At 32.7% G+C, this 16,870-nt stretch overlaps 1 protein-coding gene across 1 annotated transcript in view; it reads right to left on the bottom strand.

Annotated features, from left to right (window-relative positions):
• CCDC178 (coiled-coil domain containing 178) overlaps window positions 1-16,870 on the bottom strand; it is a 359,971-nt gene that overhangs the window by 217,242 nt on the left and 125,859 nt on the right. Inside the window, exons 16-17 of the mRNA XM_011362530.2 lie at window positions 11,634-11,779; window positions 7,427-7,586 (exon numbers count right to left, since the gene is read on the bottom strand). Coding sequence (XP_011360832.1) covers window positions 7,427-7,586; window positions 11,634-11,779 — 306 coding nt within the window. The remainder of the gene's footprint in view (window positions 1-7,426; window positions 7,587-11,633; window positions 11,780-16,870) is intronic.

Here is a 16,870-nt window from a genome sequence, read left to right as displayed (position 1 = left end):
AAGTAAATGGGTGGATAAATGAATGAGGAACAATTTCCTTTATCCTTGCCAAAGTAAACTGAAGTGTAAATCTCACTCTTTCACGTATTCTTTTAGGAGTCGCCTCGCTTCATTTGGACTTCAATTCAGCAAATGTCGAGTACTTAAGTCTCAGACATTGTGAGGACTCTGGAAGGACTCACATGAGTGAGGTATCATTCTCTATCTCAAAGGCATCAGCAATCGGAATGGGAACTAAATATTTAAGCAAAACTGCATAATAAGACTGCATAATCTCTCCCTCAATCTCATCTGTTTCCTCTTTGCTGAAAAATATATATAGGATTGTAATTTGCAAGAAAATAAATAGAACTATATAAATTCCTTTAAGATCAAAGCTCTTAAAAGAGTATTCTACAACTGCCTTCTCTAACTTATTTCAATGCTCTTGTCTCTTTATATTTAATCTTTGGCCTTTACCAATTTACTGATACCACTCTTTCTGTCACCAATGCTCCACTAATGGCCAAATGAAGATTGTGTGACTCAATACTTTGGCAATGCTGTAATGGTTAATCCTCTGTGGACCTGAAATTCAGATCTCTTGACTGCTTGTATCTCTGAGCTGGAAAGACAGGCTCTGTGAGCCTGGGAAACAGACTACTAGGAGGGGGCTCTCATTGGCTGGTTCTGATGTCTCTGAGGTGGGACATGAAAAATCAGTTCTACAAGTGTTGCAAAAGCTGTTAGTTGTAATCAGGCATGGTTATGGATAGGAACTGCTGTTTTGAGATGAATACACATTTCTAGGATAAAGTCGACAACTATAAAGGACAGGAGGCACCTTGGAAGCAGGTAGGAAGGAACAAGTTCTTTCATCCTCCATCAACCTTTAAGCCTCTCTCTAGTGCCCCCCTATTGGCAGAGCCTAACTTAGAGGCATGTGACAAAGGAGAAACAAGTCAAAGAATAAATCAAATGGGAAATCAAAAAATATCTTGAAACAAGCAAAAATGGAAACATAATATACCAAACTTATGGGATGCAGCAAAAACAGTTCTAAGAAGAAAGGTTATAGTAATAAGTATCTACATTAAGAAAAAAGAAAGATCTCAAATAAACACCCTAACTTTATACCTCAAGGAACTAGAAAAAGAACAACAAAGCAGGCCCAAAGTTAGCAGAAGGAAGAAAATAACAGATATCAGAGCAGAAATAAATGAAACACAGGCCCCAAAATAATAACAAAGGTCTACAACTCCAAAAGCTGAGTTTTTGAAAATATAAACAGAACAAATCTTTAGCTAGACTAAAAAAAAAGAGAGAAGACTCAAGATCAAAAATGAAAGAGCAACTATTACAACTGATACCACAGACGTACAAAGGATTATAAAAGGAAGACGTACAAAGGATTATAAAAGTCATATTATTATCTCAACAGATACATAAAAAGCATTTGAAAAAATTCAACATCCATTTGTGACAAAAACTTTAACAAATTAGGTACAGAAGGAATGTACCTCAACGTAATAAAAGCCATATGCAGGCATACTTTGTTTTATTGTGCTTTGATTTATTGTGCATTGCAGATATTGCATTTTTACAAACCGAAGTTTTGTGACAACTCTGCATCAAACAAGGCTATTGGGGCCATTTTTTCCAATAGGCTCAGATGATGGTTTTTAGTAATAAATTATTTTTCAATTAAAGAATGTACATTTTTGTAGACATTATGCTATTGTACCCTTAATAGACTACAGTATAGTGTAATATAATTTTTATGTGACTGAAAAACCAAAACACTTGTGCAATGTGCTTTATGGTAATATTCGCTTTATTGTGGTGGTCTAAAACTGAACCTGCAATATCTCTGAAATATATCTGTACGACAAGCCCACAGCTAACATCATTCACAATGGTGAAAAGCTGAAAGAAGTTCCTAAGGCCAAGAATAAGACAAGGAAGCTCCCATCACTTCTTTTCAACATAGTACCTTAAGTTCTAGGCGGAGCAATTAGGCAAGGGAAAAAAAAGGCATCCAGTAAGACAGGAAGAAGTAAAATTGTCTCTGATAGTCACATGCAAAAGAATGAAACTGAACTCTTATCTTACACCACTCACAAAAATTAACCTGAAATAGATTAAAGTCTTAAATGAAAGACCTATAACTAACTGTAAAACTACTAGAAGAAAATATAGGAAAAAATATCCTTGCCATTGATCTTCACAACAATTTTTTTCATATGACACAAAAAGCACATGAAATAAATGCAAAAATAAACAAGTAAGACTACATAAAATTAAAAGGCTTCTGTGCGGCAAAAGAAATAATAAATTTAAAGACAACCTACCAAATAGAAGAAAATATTTTCGAATCATATATCTGATTAGGTATTAATATCCAAAATATATGAGTAACTCATACAATTCATAGTTAAAAAACAAAAGAAATAATCCAGTTGAAAATGGGCAAAGGACTTGAATGGATATTTTTCCAAAGACATATGAATGTCCAACAGATAAATGAAAAGGTGCTCAATATGACTAATCATTAAGGAAATGTAAATCAAAACCACAATGAGATATCATCTCACATTTGTTATAATGGATTTTATCAAAAAGACAAGACATAACGAGTGTTGGCAAGGAGGTAGAGAAAAGGGAACTCTTGTACACTGCTGGAATGTAAACAGGTACAGCCAATGTGGAAAACAGTATGAAGCTTACTCGAAAATTTAAAAATAAAAATATTATATGATCCAACAATCCCACTTCTTGGTATATATCTGAATGAAATAAAATCAGTATCTCAAGGAGATATCAATACTCTCATGTTTATTGCAGCATTATTCACAATAGCCAAAATATGGAAACAATCTAAGTGTCTATCAATGGATAAATGAATAAAGAAAAAATACAGATGTATATATGAATGACTACTATTCAGCCATGAGAAAGAAGGAAATCCTGCCATTTGCAACAAGATAGATGAACCTAGAGGACATTATGCTAAGTGAAATAAGCCAGACATAGACAGACAAATACTGAATGATGTCATTTATTTGTGGAATCTTTTTAAAAAAATCAAACTCACAGAAACAAAGAGTACAATAAAGGTCATCAAGGGGCTGTGGGGTGGGTAAAATGGGGAGATGTTGGTCAAAGAGTAAAGTCTTCAGTTATAAGATGAATCATTTCTGGGGATCTAATGTATTACATGGTGACTATAGTTAATAATGCTGTATTATATATTTTAAATTTGCTAAAAGTGTAGATCTTAAGCATTCTTACCATACACACACACACACACAGACACAAAGATAACTGTGTGAGACGATAGATGTATTAACCTATTGTAGTAATCATTTCACAATGTATACGTATATGAAATCATATAGTACATTTTAAATATATCCAATTTTATTTATCAATTATACTTCAATAAAGCAATGGAAACAAATAAATTTATGTTAAATGGTCTTTATTTAATTTGTGTGGGGTTATCGAATATCACTGCAACTTATTAAATTTATGAATTAAGTTTATACTTAATTCGTAAAGCAGTGGGAGACATGAAGAATTTTTAAGAAGTGCGACGTGCTCAGAGACAGGCTGTAGAAAAATCCATTAGACGGCATTATGTAGGATGAACTGAAGTGAAATGAAAGCATAAACTGCAGATATGTTACAAAAAAGTGCTTTTGTAATCAAAGAGACGTGATGAGAAGGTATGAAGATTATAGACTTAATAGAGACTGGTGTCAAATAAAAGAACAGAACATATAGGAGGTGGTATGTTACTAGTTGACTGGAAAAATTACGGTGGCATTTGTAATAAAAATAATTTCCGGTGACTGGATTTGTTGAGAAGATTATCCGTTTTGGACATGATAGAGACTATGTAAATGGAAGCATGCACCTAATAATCCATCATGTGGAGACAAATTTGGGAGAAGCAGTAAAATTGGAGTAGAAGATTGGTGAGTCAGCCACTGTATTGATAGTTGGAGCCGTGGGAGCCTGTGAAAGCTTTGAAGAAAAGTGTTAGAGAATATCTGAAGACAGAATCTGGATATACAAGTTGTTACATTATTATCTCTCAGCATTTTTATATTCAGCTTGGTGACTGCTAGGGCTGGGGCTCTGTGGACTGTACATTGGTTGGTTGGGAGTGTGTTGTTTAAATTCCACATATTTGCGAATTTTCTAGTTTTCCCCTGCAATTAATTTATAGTTTCATACAACTGCGGTTGGAAGATTCTTGGTATAATTTCAATCTTCTTAAATTTGTTAAGACTTGTTCTGTGACTTAATATATGATCTATCCTGGAGAATGTTCCATATACACTTAAGAAGAATGTGTCTTCTGCTGCTGCTACTGGATGAAATGTTCTATGTATGTCTGTTTTTGTCTAAAGGGTAGCTCCAGTCCAGGGTTTCTTTATTGATTTCCTGTCTAGATGACTTACCCATTGTTGCAAATGAGGTACTGAACTCACCTACTATTATTGTGTTGTTGTCTATTTCTCCTTTTATGCCTGTTAGTATTTGCTTAATATGTTTAGGTGCTATACTGAAATTTTAATCTTAAACATTTCTAAATTATAGGCAGTTAATAAAAACTTCATGGCATTAAAAAAAAGTCTATCATTTAAAGATATCTGACATGAATTGTCCACTGAAAAAAACTAAATTTAACTTCAGAATCGCATTATGTTATCTGAAGTGTGTGTATATTTTTTCTTAAACTATTTTATTAGCTGTTTATAATTCTAATTCTAGAGTGTGTTTTCTCAGTCCTGATATAATTCCATGTAGCTTTTATAAAGTCCTTTATTAAACAATTCCTTTAGATGATCCATAATTGTGATTAGTTGTTTTACCCAGAGGGGAGAAACCCCAGAACAGTAACACCACATGTATAATAATGCCTAATAAGACTTGTATCTTTCTGGCAATGCTTTACATTACACATATATTTACAAATTCTTATCATCCAATTTCTAAACAGGGATTAGAATAGGTTTTCTATGAAGAATAGGTTTTCTATGAAGACTTGTATCTTTCTGGCAATGCTTTACATTACACATATATTTACAAATTCTTATTGTCCAATTTCTAAACAGGGATTAGAATAGGTTTTCTATGAAGAGTGGACTGTCTTTCCACTCTTCAACACCAATAACTGATTCTAATAATAAACAGTGTTACTAATGATGAGATATATCAATCTCTAAACTCTGCATGTTCAAACTCTATGTTTCTTATCACATAAGGTGAACGCATAACAAAGAGCTATCCAAGCACTGATAAGAGACAATTTCATATAAATTCAAGGTTATTTGAGAAGCATTATTGAGATATTTAGCAGAATCCTTAATTGCTACAAAGCAATAGACAATTTAACCATTTTCACATAGAGGGAACAGACAAAATGATAAGTTTCTCATATATTATCAAGGAGAAAGAGAAAATGAGAGAGAGCATGTGCGAGCAAATGTGAATGAGTCAGCTTCTGCACATAGCATGAGTATTGGCTAAAGTAGCAAGCTAGTGCAGTATGGAAAGTATCTCTAAAATGCTCCTGCTTTTAGCCTTTATCATGCAAGCCAACAGAAAAATTACCAAATAAGAATATGCTCATCCATTTATTCATTCAGTCATTCAACATGTATTTATTGTGAGCTCCCTTGTGCCAGGCATAGTGCTAAGCTTTTAGGATACAGAGAAAGTGACAGAAAATCTATCCTATCAGAGGAGTGACAGAGAACACATTACTGTAGAAGAATGTAGGCAGACTACAAAAAAGTAAAAATAAATGAACAAAACAAATTCAGACAGAGAATGGTGTTAAGAAAAAGAAAAAAACATGAGATCACATGATGCACCCAAGTGAATGTGGGTAGGTACATTTCAGAATGGGAAGCAGAGATAGGCTTTTGTATAAAAGAAATACAAATCTTAATTACTGAGAGGCTAGTTATACAGGCGTTTTTCTTTGTCTCTCTCCTGCTGACCATATTTTGCCATTTCACTAATTATTATTGTTCCATTAAAGTGCTGAAATGTTAGTCAATAAATGATTATTGAGATCCCACTGTGTTCTCAGCACCAGTACGATTGGAAAATGTGGTTGAATTCAAACAACTAATTCTACTGCTGTGATAAAATATGAGGTGGAGAATGATGCTTAAGTCAGTAAATAACTTAAGCCTTCTTGTTTTGAGGGATTCATTCGAGTCTAAGCTTCCCCAGCTATTCATGTATCACATATCTGAGATTCAGCTATCAAAGTTCCAGAAACTCTTCCAAGAGGAGTCCTCATTTATTGCCACTAGATGGCACCAATTATTTTCATATTTTTAGGCCTAAAAACAAAACCAAACCCTTTTCCATATAATGGCTGTATTTTAAATGAAAGAATGTCACTTAATATCATTATCAATTTTATTAATAATTTTCTTGTAGGCAGTTATCAGAGCTAGCATTAAAGATGGTATGTTCATTCACTCCTGTACTTGTTTATTCAGTGTGTATTTGTTCCAAATAATCTTTTTTAAAAAATGTATTAGCAATGTCTTTGAAAACATAAAAAGGAAAAAAGTAATTGAATATATTAGTTATATATTTACAATTTAATATATAAGTATCAGGATCAAAAATAGCTGATGAAAGTATGATATTACATATATTTTTAAAAGTTTTGCAGAAAGTAGTTTTAATAAAATCCAGTAGAATTCTTTATTTTTAGAAGTATTTCCTATTGTGTCTCTCAAAAATAGTAATATTTATAAATATATTGAAAAAGCCATGGTATTTATTATTGCAATTAAATGTTACAAAATTACAAAATGTAAAATAGCATAAGAATCATTTCAGTATCACTTAGTCATATTTTATATAAAAATTTAATATGTATAGCTTTATAAAACTTAATAAATATTCAGATCTAAAATAATACATTTTAACATATAATTTCCTTGTTTGCAACTAGTAAGTTTACAGTGCTACCAAAACCTATGCAAAATTTTTCTAAAGGAAAAGAGCATGAAATATTCTCATTTTTCAAAAAAATAGTTTGTAAGCATTCGAAGTACATTTATCCAGAAACAAAATGTAACAATTCTCATATTTCCCATTAGAAATATAAAACTGGCTCTGGAATAAATATAACCTACACTTTAATATCAGTAGCCTTCAAAATAAAATACAATGATAAAATGAGAGTGCACATAAAAGGCATTGAAAAGTATAATATGCTCTATGAATATATTATAATTACTTAGAAGAAAAAAACAAAAAGCTGTTTATTAAGCTAACAGATTTATTTTTAAAATCTAAAATCTTTGCTACTTTAAGATAAAAACATGAATGCCTCAAACTAGCTGCTATTTTGACTATCACTACATTTTTTTCCTTCTAAAATAGTCAAAGATATAATACTCACTTTAATATCTTTCAGAGTTTTTTGCCTCATGGCAACAAGAGTTGTAAATCTCTGCTCTTCCTCAGATATTCTCTCTCTACAGGCTTTTTGCTCACTTATGAGATGATCATGCACAGCTTGTGCATTTTCCTTTTTAAATCTGACAGTTAAAAATTGTTCCCTGTGAAGAAAAAATTGCAATTACCACTAATTTACATTTTATTTTCTAAAATAAACTTATGAAACATTTTAAAAGAACTAATATTGAAAAATCATAGAACCCAAAGGACTTTGGAAAAATTCCCTAGTTTCCTTCCATAGGCCTAGCTCCATAGATCTCCATCTAAATGACTCAGGTAGAACATCTCTGGAGAAATTTAGTGGATTCGTTGGTTGCCAACCCAGCATGCCTCTCTTTTGTTGTCGTCCCAAAAGAACCCTTCCTCCATGCAGCATGTAACTCCAAGGATACATTCTGATTAGATTAAGTCAACCAGCATGTGGCTAATTATCCAGGAGTGAGTATATATACTAAGATAGCCCAATAAGATGAAAGGCGGAGACCTAATTCCATGTAGAACAGGCTGACGTCCACTAAAGGTAGTCATGTTTTCAAATATGCTGACAATAGCAATAGTAGAGAGAGAAAAAATGAATAACCACTGTTGAGCTGCTGAATCAACCAACCCTGCAGCTTACCTTACTCATTGGCCTCCTGTTACATAAGATGACACGTTCTCCTATTGTTTTAGCTGGTGTGTGAAAGTCTGTGTGTATGTGTGTGCATGTGTGTGTATTTTGTCTTAAGTATATCTTGACACAGATAAAATAATTTTTATGTTGAAATAATTAGTAATGTAGAAAACAATACTAGTAGAATAAGCATTAAAAAGTGGTTAAAACAATACTGCCAAAATAAGTATTCTTTATAAATAATTCCCATAGTTAATCAGCAATCCAGAATCCAGAATAAGCAGAGCTGCCAAATCTCAGTACAGTCTTATGTTATCCGCATTCATTTTCATCTCTGATTCGTTTGCACGGTTAGCTATAAAGGCAGGACTAAAATTTCTGAAGGCTAAAATGTTAAAGTGCTTTAAATATAATATCTCATTTAATACAACCAAAACCCTATGAAATAATAATTATAGCAATTTACAGACGAGGAATCTAAACTTCAGCATAGTTTGTGTAAGCTGATTCGTGAGGGACGGAACCAGAATTCAAGTCCAGCTCTGTCTTGCTCTGTCTGATTCAGCAGCAGCTCAACACTACTCTTTTTTTCTCTCTCCACTATGATCGTTCAGTAAATTTGAAACCATGACTCTTTATTCACATTTTTTAGATATGATCTCCTCCTTCTAAATAAAATAAGGTCCTTCCATTTAATCTGTTTTGCCCATTTTTCCACTTTATCATTCATATAAACATCATCCAAAATTCTTATATGACATCCTATATAAGTATTCCCTAATACTGCCATAGTGGAGCACAGGCAATCAATGAAAATCATATGGGGAGGAGCTGGAATGACAAAAATCAATAAATTCTTAGTTCTCAGCAAACATCATTATATCTTGACCACATATACTTTATTCTCTATATTAAGCATCTTGATATTAGATTGTATCTAATACAGCACTTTATTAATTTTATATATACATTATAAATGTTTTCATGTGTATGTATGCATACAAATTATGTTTCTTTTATCATAATCATATAAAGAACAAACTCTCATGTCCTATGGGTCTTGGTTTGGATCCATTCACATCCTATTTAAGAAAATTAAATGAGAGCCAAGAGTAGCTTTGATTGCTATTATTTTTGCCACCACATTTTAATTGTTTTACATATGCAAGGTTTGTCTCCCTAAAAATATCTTCAGACACTTGAAGGTACACTTTCCCACTTGCATTTCTTTGTCCTTCTTGGTGCCTAGCACTAGGCACACTATGGGTTCTTAACAAATAATGATTAACTTGATATGGTCACCTATTGAAAGTACCAGTAGATTATTCCTAATAGTCATGTGCCACTTAACAACAAGGATGTGTTCTGAGAAATACATTATTAGGTGATTTTGTGACTGTGCAAACTTCAGAGTGCACTTACATGAACCTGGATGGGATAGCTTACTACACACCTATGCTATATGGTGCAGCCTACTGCTCTTAGGCTACAAGCCCGTACAGTATGTTACTATAGTAGACAATACAAGATTAAATAGAGCATAAGAGAAAAATGATGTGATCAAGAGATGAGGCAAACACGAGATGTGTGAAGCTGATGGTGACGTAACACAGCATACTATTGTATAGCAAACTTTTTTTCTAAGTAGAAAGAGTATACCCTAAAATAACAATAGAAACTATATTATAGTAATTACGTAAACCAGCAACAGTCATTTGTTATCATTATCAAGTATTATGTACTGTACATAACTGTATGTGCCATACTTTTATAGGCCTGGCAGCGCAGTAGGTTTGTTTACACCAGCATCATCACAAACACACAAATAATGTGTTGTGCTATGACATTAGGATGGATACGATGTCAGTAGGAGATAGGAAAGTTTCGGCTCCATTATAACCTTATGGGATCACTGTTGTATATGGGGTCAGTCACTGACTGAAACACCATTATGCAGTACAGCTCTATACATGTACTGTGCATGGTTATGTGCAATAATATTCCTTTCCAATCCTAGTTTAGGGAGTCAGTATGTACAGTTGAAAGAGCACACACTATGGAACAGGGCGGACTTAACCTGGAACTAGCTCTACCACTAATTAGTTGTGCATTCTTAAGACGATCATTTAATTTTTTTGAGTTTCTGCTTCCGCAGCATTCATATGGGAATGTTAGCACATAATTTAAGAATTTTTTGTGAGAACTGGATGAGATAAGGTATATATATTGCCTGCAAAGTGCCTGACACATTAGGCAGATAATCGATGGTAGCTTTAAATATTATTTGACATTATCCAATATCATCCCTGTTAATTAATAGATTTGTAAATAACACCACAGTGTCAGCTATTCTTTTTCTTCTTTTCCTGGGGAAAAGGCAGAGTTTTGTTAAGTTTAGAGAGAACACTGATTCACTAGGACATGGTGACCGCTTTTGTCTCAAAGGCAATATAATCTAGCCAAGGGATAGAAGAAACTGTTAGGATTGAAATGATAAAAAATTCTTCAGCTCCCAAATTAGATGTTTATAGTTAAATGTGAATTATGTAATTTTAGGCTTATCCTTTTGTGCCCCAAAATATTCTTATAGATATTAAACAATGTAGATACATATCTTTCAAAGGATATAACGTTTCCTTGTTTCCTTGAATGATATGCTGAATATGATTCAGTCTTTTTCAGACAAAACTGTATGATCATTTTGAAAATAAGTTTTTACCCTTTGGTGATAGCTAAACAAATCCTTGCTGAGTCCATTGACTTGACTCTAGTAAGGTATATGGTATTAGACTATGTATAACTGTTTCTCTGACACTTTATCCCTTAAGCACTATGATTTTGCTAATGTTGTATTAACTTTCTATATTTAAATTAAAGTATAATTCCTAAATGTGACCAATGCATATTCCTTCAATGGCCCTCCAAGTCCTGTTCTCAGTGTAGGAAATGAGAACCAAGATGAGTAAAGAGTGCTTAAGTTCTAAGTGAGGGTCTATGGATATGCTCAGGGTCTTAGAGCATGATCATTCTCCAAATGAAAGGCCTCACTAACCCTTGTTAGGGATGGTCCTGACTAATAAGGGGACTGGCAAAAAGACTTTTGTAAACAATAAACGTGAATAAACTACATGAGATTTTGTAGAATACTTATTTCTAAACTCTTACCTCAAAACTTATCAAAAATATTTGGTTAACAAACTATATAGTATTAACCATGTCACATAAGTGAGAAATACTGAAATTAGTGGGAAGGATTATTGATTTCATAAGAAATAAAAGTTCTTATACTTGGAAAAAGAGAAGAATTCTCAGTTATTCAAATAAAAATAAACCCAGGGGAGCAATAAAAAATGAAAGCAATTTATGATTTTTTTAAATCAGAATTATCCAATATCACAATGTATGTTTCACATCAAACTATGATAGAAAATATAGATCATTTTAAGAATAAATTTTACATATGGAAATTTGATTTTATCTCTTTTATAAATAATATATTAAACATTTAGTATTTTGATACTATTTAAGTACTTACTTTAAATTGTCAAGTATCTGTTCAAAATGCTTCTTTTCCTTTTCTTTTTCATCTAGGTTCTCATTCAACTTACTTATTTTTTCTTGATAAACAACTGTTTTACTTTTAGCAGTCTTTATTTCGTTAAAAATTATTGAGCATTTTTCCTGGAAAATAAATTCAGGGATGTTTCATTTTAAATCCTTTGATTTTTAAATCCTTGTGATTTAAGGACACAATTACATTTGGCCATATGAACAATTAAAAGCAAATAGTAACTTCTTAACAATATAAGTAATAACTTAGGTTTATGTTCGCTCCCCCATTGTCACGTGTGATGAAATTGTCTAAAAGATTGGTTAAAACTATCTATTCTCTCTCCCCGCATCTTTCTCTTCCTCTCTCCCTCTGTCCCCTGTACTGACTTGTCCCCTTTCTCACACATATACATGAACACCTTAAAGGCATGTCTTTTCAAGATGCACACATATGGTCACTGGTTTTCAAACATGTACACTGAAGGTAGACACGTATATTCTGATCTTTCGAAAAAAGTCAATATTTAATGCTAGTATAGCTTACCATGGCTGGCCTATGCAACTCTAGATTGGAGGTTTGATTTTGCATGATCCCTGCATGTCAGCTGACTAATTTACTGACTGGGTGGACTAACATACCGAATGTCATTCTCCATGTCTGCTGTTGATTCTAGTTAGGGCTACTCTTCCAACTGATTCCACAAATCTCAACTGCTCCTTTTGCTCCTGTTTTCCTCCTTTTTTCTCATGTTTCCCAATTCTTTCTCTACTCTAATAGATTTTAACAAGAATGGCTAATCTTTTATATTTGTTTTCCTATAAAAATCTGCTGTTTGTTCAAGATTTTGAACATTGGGTACTGTATTTGAATTTCCATACCCTCTTTGTTTTCTTTCTTTTTTTCTGAAGTTCTAAAATTTTTCTACTGGTAAATGATTTTTTTTTACATACCAGAATATAGTTGAAAGATGGCTGACTAGGATTCTTCTATGGGCCCTGTAGGACATTATGTTATTAGTGGGAATAAAGTCAACCTAAAAAAAAAAAGTGTGGAGATCTATGCACCCCTATGTTCATGGCAGCATTATTTACAATAGCCAAGATATTGAAGAAACCTAAATGCCCATCATCAGATGATTAGATAAAGAAGTTATGGTTCATACATACAACGGATATTATTCAGCCATAAGAAAAAATGAAATCTTACCATTCGCAACAACATGGATGGACCTAGAGGTTATTATGTTAAGTGAAATAAGTCAAAGAAAGAGAAATACCATATGATTTCACTTGTATGTGGAATCTACGGAACAAAAAGAACAAACTAATCAAAAACGGACTCACAAATATAGAGGATAATCTGGTGATGGCCAGAGGGGAAGGGAGTTGGGGAGCTGGGAGAAAGGGATGAAGGGTTAAAGAAGTACAAATTAGTAGTTGATAGATGGTCACGGGGACGGGGAGCATGGCATAGAGAATGCAGTCGGCATTAATGTAATGGCTAGGTAGAGAGCCAGAAGAGCAATCAGGGAGATTGATTAATAAACTGTATAAATGTCTAACCAATGTACTGTATACTTGAAACTAAGAGTTTTTAAAATTAAAAATTTTTTAAAAAGTGTGGAGAGGCACAAGTCTGTTTGATTAAATAGGTAGGGGTCAGAGAGAATGGGCAGCTCTCAGTACAGCATGCTATCTATTGCTAAACTTGACTTTCAGGTAAGATTCCATAATTCATGCCTTAATCTTGAACAAAGATTTTCACAGGAAACTGAGAAGACTTCAGAAGCAATGGTTTCAACAACTTAGACCCCACTAGCCAATTCAGCAGTGCTGGAAGTGGTGCCAGAGGATTCTATACTAAAGGAAAGAAAGAGATAGTGTGCTTCCTGCAGATAGCAGTGAAAAATAAAAGTTGTATTTTGATGCCTTTAATAGGTACCCCAAGTGAGGCTTTGCTAAATGTGAGCAGTGTATCCCCTTCCATGGCATCAAAAATATCAGAGACATTCCCATAGTGAGCTGCATCTGGAGAGAAGAAACTGTTAGATGCCATATGTCAGGAGTACATATCTACATATCTCAAGTGAGCAAAAGCTTGGAGATTCCAAGAGCCATTTGTAAGTCTTTTGATGAATGCTGAAGTGTCACCAGAGAGGATGGGAATAGAGGCATGAAACAGTACATTTATAATTTCACCATTCTTTGGCTTATTTTTTCTCTAGCCTGGGTAACAAAGGTTTCAGCAATTTGGAGGCTTTCCACCCAAAGGTACTTTCATGTCCAGATGTGAAAGGGTTTGGAAATGTGAATTATAGTTAATTAATGTTTTACTATACATAAAATTTTTCATTATTTCCTTATGTCAAAAACTTTCAAACCACATATTTTAAAAATATTAGTTAATAAAAATTATATTCGGATTCTAAATTATTAATGAGATTATACTTTTAATTTTTATTAAGATTTAATAAATATATTTTTATGTTTTCTAAATGTAATAAGTTCAAATTCTACACCTAAGACTTAAATTGAGGTTAAAAACAGTAAAAGTTCTGTAGTACTGGTTAGTTTGGCCCATGATGGAGATACTTACACACAGTAAAAAATAAAATTATTTGTCTTAGAACTTAAGTTCTTAGGAGATAGAAATGATGTCAACATTACTATTTGTACACCAATCAGCATAATAAGTACTTAACAAACGCTACTAGTCATGTTTGATATTACAACAGATTGCAAGTTTCTTTGGAATGTGGTTCATTAGCATGGCTCACAAGATGTTTCTTCATTTGGGAACTGCCCAGTCTCACGAGCTTCATCTCTTTTCACTCTTAGAATAGGCTCCCTGCTCTCTGCCTATACCTTCTACTTGCCATTCCACAAACATATAGCATTCTCTCATGATCTCTTTGCTTTGTAAACACAGTGTCTGTTTTTAAAATGCCCTTAATCTCATTTTTTCAAGTTAAAAATTATAGAATAATAATTATAATATTGGAAACCACTTGTTAAATAGCTCCAGTGCCAAATTATTTTTTTAAGCTTTTTGTGTATATTATCTCTATTCTCTTTAATATTATGGCGAGGCAAGTATCCAACATCCATTTACTCCACTAGTAATTCTCATTTTTAGACATCATCTTTTCTGACAGACCTTCCCTGGTTCTCTCAGTTCATTTGGATTTTCTCCTCCACAACTTTCTCGTACCTCATTATACTGCTGTCATGGCTCTGCTCACAATATATTAATGCTGTTTCCTTGTCTGATCCCCAACAACATGATGTGCTTCTTGAGTTAACCAAGTTCCCCTTTCACTTCCCAACCTCCAACAACTTGCAACAATATTTAATACATTTAAAGTGCTCAGTAGTAATTGGAGAGACAAATTAATTTGAAGGACTAATAAAATAAGCCCTTCTTCTCTAAACTTCCAACTCCTCGTACCTTCTATAATATTGAGTACACACACATATACACACACAAAACTAGTATTCAGCCATCTTTTTCTTGGAATTTGTTTATATTTGTTAGATATGTCACTTCGGGCAATTTTTGGTTAATATTTTTGAAATATTCAGATATGGACCAAAATCCTGTGGTGGCTTTCTATTGTAGTGTTGAATACATATGTTTTATTGTGACATGTTACAAGTAATTTTCTATAACAGTAGTGTGCTAAGCAGTAAGAGGGGTTATGAATGTTTTGTTCCTTATTTTAATGGAAATGCCTTTCATGTTTCATCATTAAGTATGATATTTGATGGAAAATACTGGTAGACACACTATAACACATTATCAAGGTAAGGATGTTTTCATTCTATTTCTAGACAGTTAAGAGTCATTTTAAAAATCATTAGTGGCTATAGAGTTTTATCAATTATTTTAGGTTAATTGTCTATCATTTCTGCAAATGTGAAATATGTTAATACAATTGTTTCTACTGAATCATCTTCACACTCTTCGAAAGAATCTTATTTTGCATAGTATATTCTTTTTAGCACATTGTAACATTCAATTCACTGATATATTTAAGAATTTGTCATCTATATTCAGATGTGAGATCACCTAAGATTTCTTTTTTATGCTAATGTTTTTCATTTATGGTTTCAAGGTTATATTATTATAGAATGAATTTAAAAGCTTTACATTTTTTCTTATGCTGTATATCTGGCCTTTTGCAGGAAAGCCAGTAAAATATCTGAGTTTGTTCTTGCATTCAGTGGTAGAGTTTGGACAAATTAAATTTATTCTATAATAACTGCTCTATTATTGTGGGTTGTTTTTCACTTCACCCAGTTTTCACTTTTTTATAAATAAATTTTATACTTACTCTAGATTTTTAAAACAAACTTGCTATGCAAAACAGCATTCTTTCCTTCACTTCTGTATATAATTGTGTCTTTTTAAATTTTTCCTATGGCTGTTAATTTCTATTTTCTCTCCTTTGCTCTTAGTACATATGCAAAATATTTTCAGTTTTTCTTACCACAATAACGTATTGGTAACGACAAAGTATTATCTTGGCTTATTTCATAAATGTTGCTGCATAATTATCTTCAGTCATTTATAAATAAATGGTAATTTGTATTTCTATATTCCTAACACAGAAGCAAATTAATAATAAAATTGTGATTTAAAAAATATTTCCAGTAGTCCACGTAATTATTTTCTTTTGGCTATATTTTATGTTACTGAGTTCTGATTTTACTTCATGTTAACCTTCGTGTTAACCAGTAACCTTTATTGGTTAAGTAAGCTTTAACCAGTCTAATGTAATGGTCAGATCATGGATGCCAGTGCCAGTGCCAGAATCTAAACTCCACACTGATGAGCTAAGTGAAACTGAACAAGCTAATTAAAAAACAAGGCCTCAGATGCTTCAACTATAGAATGGAGATAAGAATAACATACTCTTCCCAGAGTCATCATGAAGATGAAATAAGTTAATGTTTGAGCACTTAGAACAATGCCTGCATATAGAAAACATGTAACATATTAATAATCTGTTATCGTTATTATAAATATTGTTATTTTCCTCAGTAATATTTATGTTTATTCTGTGGCCCACCACAGGGAAAACCTTTTAAAAATAATATAATCATGTCTCTATCTCATAGCCCACATGCTGTCTACACACAAATCCTATTGGAGCTACTTCTAAAATATATCTAGACATATTTTATATAGCAAGTTAAAGACAATGAACTATCTCCACT

Source organism: Pteropus vampyrus, unplaced genomic scaffold (assembly GCF_000151845.1).
Source record: "Pteropus vampyrus isolate Shadow unplaced genomic scaffold, Pvam_2.0 Scaffold3, whole genome shotgun sequence".
Taxonomy (NCBI): domain Eukaryota; kingdom Metazoa; phylum Chordata; class Mammalia; order Chiroptera; family Pteropodidae; genus Pteropus; species Pteropus vampyrus.
The sequence above is the reverse complement of the archived record's forward strand: the minus strand, read 5'-3'. Positions and strand labels throughout refer to the sequence as shown.